The sequence below is a fragment of the Manis javanica genome, chromosome 11, assembly GCF_040802235.1.
Source record: "Manis javanica isolate MJ-LG chromosome 11, MJ_LKY, whole genome shotgun sequence".
NCBI classification, from domain to species: domain Eukaryota; kingdom Metazoa; phylum Chordata; class Mammalia; order Pholidota; family Manidae; genus Manis; species Manis javanica.
In genome coordinates, this window is record NC_133166.1 from 69,047,542 (window position 1) to 69,066,737 (window position 19,196).

The 19,196-nt window shown below is 39.7% G+C and overlaps 1 protein-coding gene and 1 long non-coding RNA gene across 2 annotated transcripts in view; both read right to left on the reverse strand.

The window, feature by feature from the left end:
- LOC118970647 (uncharacterized) overlaps nucleotides 1-19,196 on the reverse strand; it is a 455,888-nt gene that overhangs the window by 109,599 nt on the left and 327,093 nt on the right. The window lies entirely within an intron of this gene.
- RBMS2 (RNA binding motif single stranded interacting protein 2) overlaps nucleotides 1-19,196 on the reverse strand; it is a 67,585-nt gene that overhangs the window by 19,242 nt on the left and 29,147 nt on the right. The window contains 2 exon segments of the mRNA XM_073215759.1: nucleotides 637-730; nucleotides 4,669-4,745. Coding sequence (XP_073071860.1) covers nucleotides 637-730; nucleotides 4,669-4,745 — 171 coding nt within the window.

The window sequence follows — 19,196 nt, forward strand, 5'->3', positions numbered from 1 at the left end:
AGCTCTGTGAGATCGGCTCTAGTTTCTAGCTAAGAATGCCAAGGGCAATGAGGTCCTGTGGTATCCTTGCCTTCCCCCCTTAAGAAACCTGAGGTGTCAAAGACTAGGCTCTTCTAATAATCCACAGCACCCACCCTCCACCGCCAGAAGAACCCCCTTCCTGTGGTCTTGGCCGCTTGCCCAGAAATACTGCGCATGTAGGGAATCAGCCTCTCTGCTGCAGATAACCAGCCACCTGCTAAAGAGGCCGCTCCCCAGCCCACAGACCTTCTCCCTTCTTCCAATCTTCTATCCCCACCTAGAACTCTTCAAAACCTCAACAACACTATTGATTCTCACAAAATAACACCCAATAAGTCATCCCCCAGTATCAGAAAAGGCATTTACAATGCTTTGCGAAGTACAAATGATCTCACCAACCCACATCCACCACCCAATCCAGGGAATCATTAGTTCAAAGTAAGCCCAAGGAATTATAAAATGCTCTGTGTGAGCTTTGCATTTGCAGCTCTAGTGATCTGGTCAGCAAAGAATCTAAATACCTACTAGTGTGAAAGCCTTAGAGGCTCTTCCCTGGCACTGGGTACTAGGAACTTCCTGCAGCAAAGGGCAGAGGAGAGGGTTAGGATCACTCACAGCCGCTCTGTCACCAGGGAGAGCTGTCCTCTCACTTCTGCACTTGTTTGCGGTCTTGTCCACTATGGCCTTAGTGGAAACAATCCTGCTGTATCTAAAGGAGAAGAAAAGGCAAGGTGATAATCTGGCAGCAGGGATTAAAACAGGACAGAGACTGAGAATTTGCACAAATCCATGCCCTTTCTCTCCTCCCACTGGGACAACTGTTCCTGTTCAAACCTTAATAAAACAGAGAAGAAATGAATTTCAAATGTTATGCTTACCATATAAACCTATTTTCCAAAGATGCCTACAAGTAATAAAGTAACTGTAGTCTTCATACTGTTAACAAATTTATCCCTCTGAGACTCAGATACTAGTTGGAAAGAGACTGCTGTCTTAGTAAAGACATCTGGCGATGGCACATAGCAGGGTGGGCAGGGGCAGAGCTCCAGCTAAAGCCCTTGAGGACTACAAATAATCCTTGGCACAACTCACACCCTTTCTTTTTCAAAAACCTACAGACATTTCTCTTCTCCGACACCCCACTCCCCACCCTCCATTGGACACCTGATTGAAGGTCGATCTAAGCCAAACTGCTTTTGTTCAAATCCTGGTCCTGCCCCTTTCTAGCTATGTGTGACCTTGCACAAGCCATTTAACCTTCATGTGCCTGTTGCACCCCGTCAAGTGGAGAGAGGATTACTGGGAATCTGAAATGAGCTCAAGAGAGACAAAGCACTGGTGCTTACCATATGGCAAATACTTGAAAATTCCTAACTGCTATCATTACCATCTCTACACTCAAGACTCCTCCACTGCCACCTGAAAATGGCTCTCTCTCCTGCTTTCCTGTCTTCTAAGACTTCGATTTCTCATTGTCGAGGTTTTATGGGTTAAGAAAATTATCTAAAACATGACTCTAAGGCAAAATGAGGGCTGCATACCCTTTCGGTGCCATTTGGGAACATTGTCTAACAGGCCCTTACTGGATATATTTAACTATCTAGAGGGTGTTTGACTGTTTACTACTGATTAGGGTCCAGAATCTGTGAAGATCCATATTAACTTGCAGATTTTTTCCAGTAGAAAAGATAATCCCAAAGGTTTCTGTTTTATGGTCTTGTAGGCTATGAACCAATTTTGTACATAGTTTAGCAATCTTATTCCAACATTCTTTCTTCTATACCCTATATTTAGTCCCTCAAATGCTCTTTGAACATGTGTTACCATCCTACTGGTTCCCTCAGTAATGAATTAAGTAAATCTCTGGCATATATTTGTATGAGAGTCATACTTTTCAACTTCTTGAAAATTTTACTTAGGCAGCACAGTCCTGTGGAATTCCCCAAACTTGAGCAGTGAAGCGTCACAAGTCAAGGATTACATTAGAGTGTCTCACTATATGGAAGGCCCTACATTCTGCTTCAGGACAGTGAGAATATTAAAGATACAGAACAGAAATCACTGAAAAAGCCAGAAGTATATGATTTAACTGAAAATACCTGGCAGGGACTGAATTCAGACCCCAAATAAACATTTTCCTCTCCCTCTACTCTCATCCCTAAAGCATATATGTTTGATGGATTTGTTCCATTCCTTAGCCATCTCTGATTTTTTAGTGGGGCTTCTGTGACCTACTGGGTTAGACAGAGTAGGACAAGGCAGGGAAAAGAACATATCAAAGCAGAGGCGGGCCTGATGTGGCAACCCAAGCCCTCCAGGGTCACCCTTGGACTCTTTCCCAAACTTAGGCAAGGGTGCGTGAGATTGTAGGCCAGGGCACACAGGCTGCTGTCCGTGTCAAGGCCCCAGGGTGCAGCTTGCTGTGAGCAGCCTGTGACTGTAAGCTCATAACCCCTACTGCAGGGGGTCACTCCTGCCTCCTCCTTGGAAGGAGCCTCAAGAGAACCAGGAGCTCCAGCCCGACTCCACACGTCTCCTTCCTGCCCCAACGGGGTTTAGGGCACAGCAATGTTTATTTCCCCTACAACCCAGAGAAAGACAACTGGTAAAAAGGCAGGAAGTCATCTATTCATGGGTAACACCCTTCCTAGAGATGTTTAACTCCCAGTTCATAGCATCCTTAATAGTTCCACCTACCTGCTCACCCTAGCTTCCCTTCGCCGTAACTCACCTGCATCTGCTTTTTCCCTGACTTATTCCTACTTCTCCACGGTCAGATGCTGGGCTCCTTACTTCCATCCGACCTGTTAACCCTGACCATTCTCATCCCCTCAGACATAGCAGAAGGTACAGCAACTACTGGGAGGGGCAAAATTAAAGTCTAAAAATATAGTGAAGCAGAACTGAAATTTTTCTGTCTTGTGGAGCAAAAGGGTTTTTGAGGCACTTTGTATCTAGTACAAGAAATACAGGGTGCAGAAATCAAAGAACTACACTGATATGATACTCTTTTCTCTCATAAACCAACATTTCTGCCAGTTCCCACAGCCTCCCAAAATTACTGGTCCAAGACTAAGTCCCCAAGTCCCATTTAAATACTTTTTTGGCAAGGAAAGCTCAGCTTTATACATACACCTATAGCCATTAGAGCCAGTCTGTGCAGTCTGGCATTTGCAAAAATCCATATGATTTATTACCTCAGAAGAGTCATGGAATTATAGAGAACCTCTGATGCCTCAACCAACCACATTCTGGGGGCAAAATGTTCTACCTCTCCAGGATTTGGAACAGCTGCTGTTGTAGGAGTTTGAATTAGTTTAACCACTTCAGAAAACTGTTTAGCAGTACCAGCAAAAGCTGAAAAAATATGTATCCAATGACAGTGATTTTACTCCTTGGCACACATCTCACACAAATGTGTGTGCAGTGAACCAAAAGACATGTACAAGTTTGTAGCAGCACTACACATGCTCATAACAGTTATAAATTGGAAACAATGCAAATGTCCAGAGACACTTAGGCCAATAAATAAACTGTGGTAAACCCTATGATGGATTCTGTAAAGCAGTAAGAATGAACAATGTTCTGCTAAATGCAACAATGTGGATGAATCTCACAAACTGAGCATGGTAGCCAGACATGTGCTATGTCATTATATGTACATGAAACTCAAACCACTCTGGCCAGTTATTTAGAAGTCAAATGGCAGACACCTTTGGGATGGGAGAAGACAGTAGCTGAGAAGCCAGCTCCTGAAGACTTGGTGATGTTCCACTTCCTGATCTTGTCACAAGGGACTGTCACACGGTGTGCTCTCCTGGTGAGAGCTCACCACTGTGTGGTTGAGATGTGTGCACTTTTCTGTACACTCGTTACACTTTGACACAATGTCTTAAAGGGTGGCAAATTTGCACAAAGGTTCTTATTTCCCCAATTCAACCCCCACTCCCCCACTGTCCCCCTCCTACCCCCAGATGTCTTCCTCCAATAATTCCCCCAAAATATATTATCTGAAACACACACTTGCTTGCCCAGTGGAACTGAGCTGGCATCTCTGCACTCTTGCAATTTTCTGAGCACTTCTAATAGGGCTAATCCCACTAGTTTTTCTGCCTCAGGACTCCAATCTACTCTAAAGAACCCGGAACGTCTTTAGGGGGTAGATGCAGAGCTACTGCTTCTTTCTCCGTCTTTTTCTCTACCCACTATGGTGAGGGCACCACTGGTTCACCAGGAATGTTTCTAGCAGCAGAAACTCCTTTGTGCATCATTCAACTAGCCAGTCCCACTTTCTTCCATCCCCACTACCAGCTCCCACTGAATTCTATTTAATATCTTTAGTGATATTGAGCATTTCTATTCAAGGTGTAAGGACAGGAATCTAAGACCATGAGTTCTGCATACCTGCTGGAAACAAAGTTACATACGAGGCTTCAAAATCCAGCCCTATCCTGGCTGTCCTCAAAGACATAAAGATGTGTATAAGTAGCAGGTAGAATTTCTTTAAGAGGGGCTGCCAGGAAACTTTGTCACTATGGGGTAGAAGTAAAGTAGTCCTGAACTTCAGTGTAAGAGTATCCTACAAGAAGCCAGCATCACCACATCTTTACTGTCCTTGGGAGCCTACCCACATGTTCCCTGACTTACAACTGACACACATTGACAAGGTCCTGGGCAGTAGTGCTCGGCTGCAGTCCCCAGATACAGAAATTGGTGGTGCTCAGCTGGTCACATCATTACTTGCATGGCTACCGTCAGACATGGCACAGCTCCGCCTAGGTGATGTGAGGAAGAGAAGATCAGAAGATACATGTTTAGAGACTAGAGAGTGAGGAAGATCAGGGCCCCTTGGAGAGAATTTCAAAACTAAAGGAATTCCTCTCTGCCATGGAATATCATTGTATACAACTTTATACTGGTTTCAAATGTACAACACAGTTATCCTATCTATCTTTCAAGAATAATGAGAGGTTAAAACAAGCTTGTTAAAGGTTCTGAAGAAAGGTACTTTGTTACAGTGGAATGTTTTTATCATACACATTCTAACAACACAATTCCCATATGCCTCTTAAGTAGAGACAGGACTAAAAAGATCTAGGTTCCATTAAAAAATGATGAAGAAGACATATCCGATAAGGGGTTGACATCTAAATTATATAATGAGCTCACACACCTCAACAAACAAAAAGCAAATGTGCCAATTAAGAAATGGGCAGAGGAACTGAACAGACACTTCGCCAAAGAAGAAATTCAGGTGGCCAACAGGCACATGAAAAGATGCTCCACATCATTTGATGCAAATTAAAACCACAATGAGATATAACCACACCAGTGAGGATAGCCAACATCCAAAAGACAAACAACAAATGCTGGCAAGGATGTGGAGAAAGGGGAACCCTCCTACAGTGCTGGTGGGGATGTAAAATAGTTCAACCACTGTGGAAAGCTGTATGGAGGTTCCTCAAAAACTAAAAATAGAAATACCATTTGACCCAGGAATTTCACTCCTAGGAATCTACCCTAAGAATGCAGGAGCCTGGTTTGAAAGAGACATATGCACCCCTATGTTTATCGCAGCACTATTTACAATAGCCAAGAAATTGAAACAACCTAAATGTCCATCAGTAGATGAATGGATAAAGAAGATGTGGTATATATACACGATGGAATATTATTCAGCCATCAGAAGAAAACAAATCCTACCATTTGCAACAATATGGATGGAGCTAGAGAATATTATGCTCTATATGAGCCAGGCAGAGAAAGACAAGTATCAAATGATTTCACTTATCTCTGGAGTATAAGAACAAAGAAAAAACTGAAGGGACAAAATAGCAGCAGACTCACAGAACCCAAGAACAGACTAGCAATTACTAAAGGGAAAGGGACTGGGGAAGATGGGTGGGAAGGAAGGGACAAGGGGGAAAAAGGGGCATAACAATTAGCACACATACTGTAGTGGGGGGGGGCGGTACCGGGAAGGCAGTACAACACAGAGAGGACAAGTTGTGATTCTATAGCATCTTCCTATGCTGATGGACAGTGATTGTAATGGGGTATGTGGTGGGGACTTGATAATGGGGGAGTCTAGTAACCAAAATGTTGCTCATGTAACTGTACATTAATGATACCAAAAAAAATGATGAAGAGGAAAAAAATTTATGAAATCATGAAGGTATATATAAGCTGAACACAGATTATTCACAAAACTGTAGACTATGAGAACTGTAAAGTACATTCAGGAGCTTGGTAGTACTGTAAACTTAGACAAATAAATGAGATAGTAATTCCCATGTCAGGGAGTAAAATATAAAATCTGTTGCCATGCTAATATGGATTTAGTCCTAAGTTGCCTACAAGTTTTTAAAAGCTTGAATGAATAATAGATACATTATAGCCAAGGAATTGGGGTGAAACATCTCTAATCTTTCACTGCTGACCACCAGGACAGGCAACCAGAGCATGCTGTAGCATTTTTCTGTTAAGAGACAAAATCCCAGGTTGGCTGAAACATGGATCCATTCCTTCATGGCATATTTTATATCTTTATGCTCTAATCAGGCTATTAGTGTTTACATTTATATTTTGTTCATAATACCCTAAATTTGTATAAATGCCTATAATATAGTGCATTTTATTACAGGCACACTTTGGGTAAACTGCAGGATCAGACCCAGGCTACTGCAATAAAGCAAGTATGCAATACAGAAAGTCAGATGAATGCTTTAGTTTCCCAGTGTGTAAAGTTATGTTTACACCAGACTATAGTCTATTAGGTGTGCAACAGCATTCTGTCTAAAAAGCAATGGACATACCTTAATTTATAAATATTTCATTGCTAAAAAGCAGTAACCACTATCTGAGCTTTCAGCAATCTTTGTGCCAGTGGAGAATCTTGCTCAGTGCCAATGGCTGCTGGCTGTTCAGGAGTGGTTGCTAAAGGCTGGAGTGGCTGTGGCCATTTCTTAATAAGACAATAACAAAGTTTGCCATGTTGATTGACTCTTCCTTTCACAGATAATTTTTCTGTACCATTTGATGCTCTTTAATAACATTTTACCCACAGAAGAACTCTTTCAAAACTGGAGTTAATCCTATCAAACTCTGCCGCTACTTTATGAACCAAGTTTATGTCATATTCTAACTCCTTTCTGTCATTTTTAACAACCTTCATAGTACCTTCACCAGGAGTAGTTACCATGTCAAGAAACCACTGTTTCTGCTCATCCATAAGAACAACTACTCATCTACTCAAATTTTACCATGAGATCACAGCAATTCAGTCACATCTTCAGGTTCCACTTCTAATTCTAATTCTCTTCCTGTTTCCACCATACCTGCAGTTTCTTCCCACTGAGATCTTGAATCCCTCAAAGTCACTCATGAGGATTGAAATCAGCTTCTTCCAAACTCCTGTTCATGTTGATATTTTCGCCTCTTCCCACAAAGCACAAATATTCTTAATGGTCTAGAATGGTGAATCCTTTCCAGAAGATCTTCAATTCACTTTGCCCAGATCCATCAGATGAATCACTATATCTATGGCAGTTATAGCCTCACAACATGTATTTCCTAAATAATAAGATCTGAAAGTCAAAATTACTCCTTGGTCTGTGGGCTGCAGAGTACATGCTGTGTTAGCAGGCATGAATCTCACTGTCCATCCCCATTAGAGCTCTTGGGTGACCGGGTGCACTGTCAATGGGCAGTAATATTTGAAAAGAATCCTTCTTGAAGTGGGTCTCAAGAGTGGGCTTAAAATATCTAGTAAATCTATTGTAAACAGATGTGCTGTCATCCAGGCACTGTTCATTTAGAGAGCACAGGCAGAATGGATTTAGCATTATTCTGAAGGGCCCTAGGATTTTATGAATGGTCAATGAGCATTCATTTATTGCTCATATTGGTAATTTGAGCAATTATTGGTAAGCTGGCTTCAACTTGAAGTCACCAACTGCTCCTAACAAGAGTCTGTCCTTTGAAGCTTTGAAGATAGGCACTGAGTTCTCCACTTCAGCTATGGAAGACTTAGATGACACCTTCTTCCAGTAGAAGATAGTTTCATCTACACTGAGAAGCTGTTTAGTGTTGCCACCTTTACTATTATCTCAGCTGGATCTCTTGGAGAACTTGCTGCAGCTTCTCCACCAGCACTTGCTGCTTCACCTGCACTTTTATGTTATGGAGATGGCTTCCTTCCTTAATCCTCATGAGCCAACGTCTGCCAGCTTCAACCTTTTCTCCTGCAGCTTCCTCCCCTCTCAACCTTCACAGATTTGAAGAGTCAGTGCCTTGTTGTGGATCAGGCTTTGGCTTCAGGGAATGTTGTGGCTGATTTGATCTTCCATCCAGACCACTCAAACTTTCTCCATATCAGGAGAAGGCCATTTTGCTTTCTTATTATTCATGTGTTCACCAGAGGAGCACTTTTCATTTCCTTCAAGAACTTTCCCTTTGCATCATGCCTTGGCTAAGTGTTTGGTGCAGGAGGCCTGGCTCTGGCCTGTCTTGGTTTTCAACATGCTTCCTCACTAAGCTTGATCATTTCTTTCAAGTGAGAGAATGAGACTCTTCCTCTCAACTGAACACTTAGAGACCACTGTAGGGTTATTAACTAGCCTAATTTCAATATTGTTTGTCTCAGGCAATAGGGAGGCCTATGGAGAGGCTGACCAACAGAGCAGTCAGAATGTTTATCAGTTAAGTTCACCATCGTATGTGGGCATGGTTCTTCATGGCGCCCCCAAATAATTACAATAGTAACATCAAAATCACTGAGCACAGATACATAACAAACATAATAACAATGAAAAAGTCTGAAATGTTGTGACAATTACCAAAATGTGACACAGAGACATGAAATGAGTGGGCACTGCAAGAAAACACCCACAGACACGCTTGTGGAGGGCTTCCACATGCCTGTCATCTGTGAGAGAACGCGATGTCTGCTAAGCACTATAAAGTGAAGTGTCATAAAACAAGGTGTGCCTGTGTATCACACTCACATTCCAGTTTTTCCTTGCTGTAAAGCACTGTATAGTATAACTCTATTTGGAATTATTCCCTTTAAAATTCTAGTTTCATCTCCAGATTTTTTCACTCTTTCTCTTTGGTGGTTGTGGTGAGGAATTGTAGTAGTAACAGAAGAAAAAGAGAAACACAAATATCAAAGAGGGGAAATCCTCCCCCTAAAGAATCTTAATTAATGTGAAGTGTTCCTCTTATATTTCATGCCTCTGACCTTTAGCAAACTTCAAAATACAAAACCTCTCCTCAGGCTACAATATGCTACAAGCAGGAGTCTCCAATCTCTTGCCACCTGACATAGTCACAAATGTGCACCACTCGCACATACACAGGTTATTCCTTTGCTCTCTCCCACATTCTGAGATGGCCCAAAGACTTATGAGCTCTTGTAGCTCTTAACACACCCTGTATATTTCCTATCCCTACCCACTCTTTCCCAGCACTTACACTAGGATTTCACATATGGAACAATTCAGGTGCAGAGGACTATGCATTATTTCTCTGTGGTGATGGTGAAAGTCACATGATGTAGTTACAAAGGCAGGGCATTAGGGCATGTTTTTAAGTAACTTTAAGACAGGATAAAAATAGGGCAAATAAACCAAAAACTCATATATCCAGTGCTGGAAATGGTAGTACTTAAAGAATGGTGTTGAAATCTCCACTGAAATTACTAGATCTGCAACAATAATCAAATACTAGTGGGTCTACCCCACTTCCATTACACTGTTATCATAACTGCACCATCTAATTCAAAGCACAGTCAAGATGACTGTGACCTAATCACGGTTGTTCTTGTTCAGGTAAGCTCACTGCTAGAGATCATTCAATGAGAAACCTTTCTTCATCTCTAAGGAACTATTTTCATTGATCATTAGCTGAGAAAGCCAAGCTTCTTCTAAACATGAGGTCCTGGTCTGGGAGTGGTGATGGTGGTAACAAAGTGCTCCAGTGCCTGCAGTCAGGACCCCTGCCCCACCAAGGCTTAGCTATCCCTTTCCTCAATGTGGGAGAATATGTCCAAGAAAAAGTATCAGCAACAAGAACACAAGGGTTACTGAGGAAAGAAAGAAACTAAAAAGAAGTTACTGGATTCCCACCACAGTTACAATACTGGCTTTAATACTAAGCTCTTAACTATAATCTAAAAATATGACTTGGTCAATAATAAACTAGCCTCAAGGCCAGGAAAATTCCTAGGAAAAAAATGTGGTTCAGGACAAAAAAAAGACACTTTTATATCTTGCTATTCCCAAGCAGCTTCTGAAGTGACTACATAGGTTTGGCACCAAAGAGAAGTGGTAAAAAAGTATTCACTGTGTAAGCGAATCCAAGAAAAAGAAGCCAAGGGCAGAAGTAAAGCTTATACCACTTCCCAGAAGAAACTGGGGAGACACAATAACCAATACAAACTGATCATCCACATTTACCTATGTAAGTAAGAGAGACAGGGGTTGCCTGTACAGGGTCCATAGGTTGAGATACTCTTACTAGGGGAGGGAAGGCAGGACAGTGTTGTCTCTCAACTCCCACTGCTCCTTTGTCAGGTCCAAATCAAAAAAGTGGGGGACAAGGTAGTCTCTGTAATCCTCTACTTTCATTAACTGAGGCAGACTCTAAAGCTCAAAGCTAATTTGGTATTTATTGCTGTGTCCTAAAAAATTGTCATTTTCATGTGAGGATCACATTCAGGGTTATTAGAGGAGCTGAAATAACTGAACTGTCAGTACTCTGGGTTCTCTTAAGGAAAGGAGATAAATCTATTGTTGCATCCATCACTTAGTTTCATCACTTTGACACGCATGTAGCTTGTTTGACTCCTAGAAGAAAAGGAAGGTCTTTATTTGCCTGTGATTTCTATTTATGTAGGTGGAAATCCTGACGGCATGTGGATTAGTGGTCATTTGGAGGAGGACTCAGAATTATACTATGCCTCTTATGATTCCAAGATTTGACCTCTTTAAAACAAGGGACCTCACACGTGACCTAGAATCTTAGACACCTGAGATGATATTAAATCAGCCTTCAGAAATGAAGGATGGTATATATAACAAACCCACAGCTAATATCACACTCAATGGTGAAAAGCTGAAAGCTTTTCCTCTAAGATGAGGCACAAGACAAGGCTGCCCACTCTCACCACTTTTTTTCTTTGGAAATGATACAATTTTAACCACATCCAGTTTGTCAGCATATAATTTTTCAAAGTATTCTCTCATAATTCCTTGTATTTCTGTGGTGTCCATAGTGATTTGTCCTTTATCATTTCTGATTCTGTTTGTGTGTGTAGACTCTCTTTTTTTCTTGATAAGTCTGTCTCTGGGTTTATATATTTTGTTTATTTTCTCAAAGAACCAGCTCTTGATTTCATTGATTCTATTGTTTTATTCTTATCAATTTTATTTATATCTGTCTAATCTTTATGATATCCCTCCTTCTACTGAACTTGGGCCTCGTTTGTTCTTCTTTTTCTAGTTTCGCTAGTTGTGAGTTTAGACTGTTCATTGGGACTGTTCTGCTTTCCTGAGGTAGGCCTGCACTGCAATATACTTTCCTCTTAGGATGGCCTTCGCTGCATCTCATAGATTCTTGTGTGTTGAGTTATTGTTGTCATTTCTCTCCATATACTGCTTGATCTGTTTTTATTTGGTCACTGATCCATTGGTTATTTAGGAGCATGTTGTAAAGCCTCCATTTGTCTGTGAGATTTTTCATTTTCTTTGCATAATTTATTTCTACCTTCATACTTTTGTGGTCTGAGAAACTGGTTGGTACAATTTGAGTCTTCATTAATTTACCAAGGCTCTTATTGCTTCCTAGTATATGATCTATTCTTGAAAATGTTCCATGTGCACTTGAGAAGAATGTGTATGCTGCTGCTTTTGGGTGTAGAGTTCTGTAGATGTCTCTTAGGTCCATCTGTTCTAATGTGTTGTTCAGTGCCTCTGTCTCCTTACTTATTTTCTGTCTGGTTGATCTATCCTTCAGAGTGAGTGGAGTGTTGAAGTCTCCTAGAATGAATGCACGGCATTCTATTTCCCCGTTTAATTCTGTATTTGTTTCACATATATACGTGTTCCTGTATTGGTGCATAGATATTTATAATGGCTATATCTTCTTGCTGTATTGACCCCTTAATCATTATGTAATGTCCTTCTTTGTCTGTTGTGACTTTGTTTTGAAGTCTATTTTGTCTGATACAAGTACTACAACTCCTGCTTTTTTCTCTCTATTAGTTGCATGAAATTTTTTTACATCCCTTCACTTTTAGTCTATGTATGTCTTTGAGTTTAAAGTGAGTCTCTTATAGGCCATGTATAGATGGGTCTTGTGTTTTTATCCATTCAGTGACTCTATGTCTTTTGATTGATGTATTCAGTCCATTTACATTTAGGGTGGTTATGGATAGGTAGGTACTTATTGCCATTGCAGGCTTTAGATTCATGGTTACCAAAGGTTCAAGGGTAACTTCCTTACTATCTAAGAGTCTAACCTCACTCACTTAATATGCTATAACAAACACAATCTAAAGGTTCTTTTTTTCCTCCTCCTTTTTCTTCCTCCTCCATTCTTTATGCGTTAGGTATCATATTCTGTAGTCTTCATCTATCCCTTGATTGACTTTGGGGATAGTTGATTTAATTTCGCATTTGTTTAGTAATTAACTGTTCTATTTTCTTTACTGTGGTTTTATTACTTCTGGTGACAGCTATTAAACCTTAGGAATACTTCCATCTGTAGCAGTCCCTCCAAAATACACTGTGGAAACAGTTTGTGGTTGGTAAATTCTCTCAGCCTTTGCTTATCTGGAAATTGTTTAATCCCTCCTTCAAATTTAAATGATAATGTTGCCAGAAAACGTATTCTTGGTTCGAGGCCCTTCTGCTTCATTGCATTAAACACATCATGCCAGTCCCTTCTGGCTTACTGTAAGGTTTCTGCTGAGAAGTCTGGTGATAGCCTGATGGGCTATCCTTTGTATGTGATCTTATTTCTCTCTCTGGCTGCTTTTTTTTTTTTTATTTTATAATTTTTTTTGAGAGGGCATCTCTCATATTTATTGATCAAATGGTTGTTAACAACAATAAAATTCTGTATAGGGGACTCAATGCACAATCATTAATCAACCCCAAGCCTAATTCCCAACAGTCTCCAATCTTCTGAAGCATAATGAACAAGTTCTTACATGGTGAACAAATTCTTACATAGTGAATAAGTTTTTACCTGGTGAACAGTGCAAGGGCAGTCATCACAGAAACTTTCAGTTTTGATCACGCATTATGAACTATAAACAATCAGGTCAAATATGAATATTCGTTTGATTTTTATACTTGATTTATATGTGAAACCCACATTTCTCCCTTATCATTATTATTATTATTATTATTATTATTATTATTATTACTTTTAATAAAATGCTGAAGTGGTAGGTAGATGCAAGATAAAGGTAGAAAACATGGTTTAGTGCTGTAAAAGGGCAAATGTAGATGATCAAGTGTGTGCCTATAGACTAAGTATTAATCCAAGCTAGGCAAGGGCAACAAAACATCCACGGATGCAGAAGATTTATCTCAAAACAGGGGGGGTGAGGTTCTAAGCCTCACCTCTGTTGATTCCCAATTTCTCACCTGATGGCCCCCGTGTAACTGTGCCTATCTTAGGTTGTTCCTCTCCTGAGGAATCTTACCCATCTCTGGCTAACCAGCCATCTTCCAGGGCCATACAGGGAAATGTAAAGTTGGTAAGTGAGAGAGAAGCAATATTCTTTGAATAGGTTAGCTTTTTACTTCTTTGCAGATTTATGCCGTGTGGCTTCTATGCCCAGCATTTGTCTTGAGGTATCTTTACCACTTGGAAGAATTATGATACTCGGTAATTTCGATATGAGGCACGAATTCTACATAAGGGTTGTAATTAGGAAGGAAGAAGAAAAGCTATAGAAGTAGCAGAAAGAAGAAAACATGGGAAGACTGATTATTTCTTTGACATATCTTCTTGCAGAGTAACAAGCATGTATAGGTTTTAAACTACTAATTAAATTGCATACACACATTAACATACATTTAGGAATACAGCTACATAACCAAAGCAGACGTACAATTACCAGCCATCTCCAGTGAAACCAAAAAACCCAGTTAGGCACCCTAGGCATTTGTGAAAACGTATCAATGATATGATGGATATTGTCTAACTGAATTTGAATAGTTTGAGGAAAATCAGACAAGTTAAAAAAACACAATTCTGGGAACTGTTCACATCCCATAGGTTCTTTTAAGAGTAGATAGTCTATAGTCGCAAGATTTTGGAGAGCTGCAACTTGCACTTCTCCTAATTCTTGGTTGAGTTCCAACAATATAGATCCAGTCAAATTTGTTGTTTTACTGTATGCACAGGCCAGCTTAGATATCTTCTTCTTCATTCCAATGGCAAGTCCAGGAACCAGTGGGATGAATACAGCTACAACTGCAACAGCACCAGGATCTTTGTTGAAGTTTTTTGATGATCATCTTCTGGAATGACTCTTCCAGAGAATGTTGATGTTGGAAGTTCTTCTGCATATTGTGTCTTAATTCACTTTCTAGGTAGCCAAATTAGGCTTTGATCCTCTGTATAAACACAAACAAACCCTTTGCCCACACTTTGATATGCCCTTTATACCACTGTGAAGAACTTATTGGAGATCACCACACAGGAACTGCTTTTTTTTTAAGAGAAAAGAATATTACCAGAAAAATGTATTTCCATAGCTGATCATCTGACACCCTTTAAATTATCAAAATTAAGGATATTTAAAGCATGCATTATTATTATTTTTAATAAAATGCTGAAGTGGTAGGTAGATGCAAGATAAAGGTAGAAAACAAGGTTTACAGTTAGTTTTATCCTATCAGGGAGTATTCCTCCTTTTCTTTCTTTTTTTTTTGTTATCATTAATCTACAATTACATAAAGAATATTATGTTTACTAGACTCTCCCCTATACCAGGTCCCCCCACAAACCCCTTTACAGTCACTGTCCATCAGCATAGCAAAATGTTGTAGAATCACTACTTATCTTCTCTGTGTTGTACAACCTTCCCCTTTCTCCCACCCCCCCCATGCATGCTAATCTTAATACCCCCTTTCTCCTTCCCCCACCCCTTATCCCTCCCTACCCACCCATCCTTCCCAGTCCCTTTCCCTTTGGTATCTGTTAGTCCATTCTTCGGTTCTGTGATTCTGCTGCTGTTTCTTTCCTTCAGTTTTTCCTTTGTTCTTATACTCCACAGATAAGTGAAATCATTTGATATTTCTCTTTGTCCGCTTGGCTTATTTCACTGAGTATAAAGCCTCTAGCTCCATCCATGTTGTTGCCAATGGTAGGATTTGTTTTCTTATTATGGCTGAGTAATATTCCATTGTGTATATATATGTACCACATCTGCTTTATCCATTCATCTACTGATGGACACTTAGGTTGCTTCCAATTCATGGCTATTGTAAACAGTGCTGCGATAAACATAGGGGTGCATCTGTCTTTTTCAAACTTGAGTGCTGCATTCTAAGGGTAAATTCCTAGGAGTGGAATTCCTGGGTCAAATGGTAAGTCTATTTTGAGCATTTTGAGGAACCTCCATACTGCTTTCCACAATGGTTGAACTAATTTACATTCCCACCAGCAGTGTAGTAGGGTTCCCCTTTCTCCACAACCTCACCAACATTTGTTGTTGTTTGTCTTTTGGATGGTAGCCATCTTTACTGGTGTGAGGTGATACCTCATTGTGGTTTTAATTTGCATTTCTCTGATAATTAGCGATGTGGAGCATCTTTACATGTGTCTATTGGCCATCTGTATTTCTTTTTGGGAGAACTGTCTGTTCAGTGCCTCTGCCCATTTTTTAACTGGATTATTTGTTTTCTGTTTGTTGAGGTGGGTGAGCTCTTTATATATTTTGGACAACAAGCCTTTATCACATCTGTCATTTACGAATGTATTCTCCCATACTGTAGGGTACCTTTTTGTTCTATTGATGGCATCTTTTGCTGTATAGAAGTTTTTCAGCTTAATATAGTCCCACTTGGCTCATTTTTGCTGTTGTTCTCCTTGCCCGGAAGATATGTTCAAGAAGAGGTCACTCATGTTTATGTCTAAGAGGTTTCTGCCTATGTTTTTTTCTAAGACTTATATTGTTTCATGACTTACATTCAGGTCTTTGATCCATTTTGAATTTACTTTTGTGTATGGTGTTAGACAATGGTTCAGTTTCATTCTCCTACATGTAGCTGTCCAGTTTTGCCAGCACCATCTGTTGAAGAGACTGTCATTTCCCCATTGTATGTCCATGGCTCCTTTATCAAATATTAATTGACCATATATGTTTGGGTTAATGTCTGGAGTCTCTAATCTGTTCCACTGGTCTGTGGCTCTGTTCTTGTGCAAGTACCAAACTGTCTTGATTACTATGGCTTTGTAGTAGAGCTTGAAGTTGGGGAGTGAGATTCCCCTACTTTATTCTTCCTTCTCAGAACTGCTTTGGCTATTCGGGGTCTTTGGTGTTTCCATATGAATTTCTGAACTATTTGTTCCAGTTTGTTGAAGAATGTTGCTGGTAATTTGATAGGGATTGCATCAAATCTATATATTGCTTTGGGCAGGATGGCCATTTTGACAATATTGATTCTTCCTAGCCACGAGCATGGGATGAGTTTCCATTTGTTAGTGTCCCCTTTAATTTCTCTTAAGAGTGACTTGTACTTTTCAGAGTATAGCTCTTTCACTTCTTTGGTTAGGTTTATTCCTAGGTATTTTATTCTTTTTGATGCAATTGTGAATGGAGTTGTGTTCCTGATTTCTCTTATGTTGGTTCATTGTTAGTATATAGGAAAGCCACAGATTTCTGTGTGTCAATTTTGTATCCTGCAACATTGCTGTATTCCGTTATCAGTTGTAGTAGTTTTGGAGTGGAGTCTTTAGGGTTTTTTATGTACAATATCATGTCATCAGCAAATAGTGACAGTTTAACTTCTTATTTACCAATCTGGATTCCTTGTGTTTCTTTGTTTTGTCTTATTGTCGTGGCTAGGACCTCCAGTACTATGTTAAATAACAGTGGGGAGAGTGGGCATCCCTGTCTTGTTCCTGATCTCAGAGGAAAAGCTTTCAGCTTCTTGCTGTTCAGAATAATGCTGGCTGTGGGTTTATCAGATATGGCCTTTATTATGTTGAGATACTTGCCCTCTACACCCATTTTTCTGAGAGTTTTTATCATGAATGGATGTTGAATTTGTCAAATGCTTTTTCAGCATCTATGGAGATGATCATGTGGTTTTTGTCTTTCTTTTTGTTGATGTGGTGGATGATGTTGATGAATTTTCGAATGTTGTACCATCCTTGCATCCCTGGGATGAATCCCACTTGGTCATGGTGTATGATCCTTTTGATATATTTTTGAATTTGGTTTGCTAATATTTTACTGAGTATTTTTGCATCTACATTCATCAGGGATATTGGTCTGTAATTTTCTTTTTTGGTGGGGTCTTTGCCTGGTTTTGGTATTAGGGTGATGTTGGCTTCATAGAATGAGTTTGGGAGTATTCCCTCCTCTTCTATTTTTTGGAAAACTTTAAGGAGAATGGGTATTATGTCTTCTCTGTATGTGTGATAAAATTTCGAGGTAAATCCATCCAGCCTGGGGGTTTTGTTCTTGGGTAGTTTTTTGATTACTGTTTCAATTTCTTTGCTCCTAATTCATTTGTTTAACTTTTGTGTTTCTTCCTTGGTCAGTCTTGGAAGGTTGTATTTTTCTAGGAAGTTGTCCATTTCTTCTAGGTTTTCCAGCTTGTTGGCATATAGGTTTTCATAGTAGTCTTTAATAATTCTTTGTATTTCCGTGGAGTCTGTTATGATTTTTCTGTTTTCATTTCTGATTCTGTTGATGTGTGCTGATTTTCTTTTTCTCTTAATAAGTCTGGCTAGAGGCTTATCTATTTTGTTTATTTTCTCAAAGAACCAGCTCTTGGTTTCACTGATTTTTTCTATTATTTTATTCTTCTCAATTTTGTTTATTTCTTCTCTGATCTTTATTATGTCCCTCCTTCTGCTGACTTTAGGTCTCATTTGTTCTTCTTTTCCCAGTTTCGATAATTGTGATGTTAGACTATTCATTTGGGATTGTTCTTCCTTCTTCCAGTGTGCCTGGATTGCTATATACTTTCCTCTTAAGACTGCTTTCGCTGCGTCCCACGGAAGTTGGGGCTTTGTGTTGTTGTTGTCATTTGTTTCCATATATTCCTTGATCTCTATACTAATTTATTCGTTCATCCATTGATTATTTAGGGGCATGTTGTTAAGCCCCCATGTGTTTGTGAACGTTTTTTTTTCTTAGTAGAATTTATTTCTAGTTTTATACCTTTGTGGTCTGAAAAATTGGTTGGTAGAATTTCAATATTTTGGAAGTTACTGAGGCTCTTTTTGTGAGCTAGTATGTGGTCTATTCTGGAGAATGTTCCATGTGTACTTGAGAAGAGTGTGTATCCTGTTGTTTTTGGATGTAGACTTCTATAGATGTCTATTAGGTCCATCTGTGTTGTTCAGTGCCTCCATGTCCTTACTTATTTTATGCCAGGTGGATCTATCCTTTGGGGTGAGTGGCATGTTGAAGTCTCCTAAAATGAATGCATTGCAGTCTATTTTCCCCTTTAGTTCTGTTAGTATTTATTTCACATATGCTGGTGCTCCTGTGTTGGGTGCATATATATTTAGAATGGTTATATCCTCTTGTTGGACTGAGCCCTTTATCATTATGTAGTGTCCTTCTTTATCTCTTGTTACTTTCTTTGTTTTGAAGTCTATTTTGTCTGATATTAGTACTGCAACCCCTGCTTTCTTCTCTCTGTTTTTGCCTGAAATGTTTTTCCATCCCTTAACTTTTAGTCTGTGCATGTCTTTGGGTTTGAGGTGAGTTTCTTGTAAGCAGCATATAGACTGGTCTTGCTTTTTTATCCATTCTATTACTCTGTGTCTTTTGATTGGTGCATTAAGTCCATTTACATTTAGGGTGACTATTGAAAGATATGTACTTATTGCCATTGCAGGCTTTAGATTCGTGGTTACCAAAGGTTCAAGGTTAGCCTCTTTAGTATCTTACAGCCTAACTTAGCTCACTTATT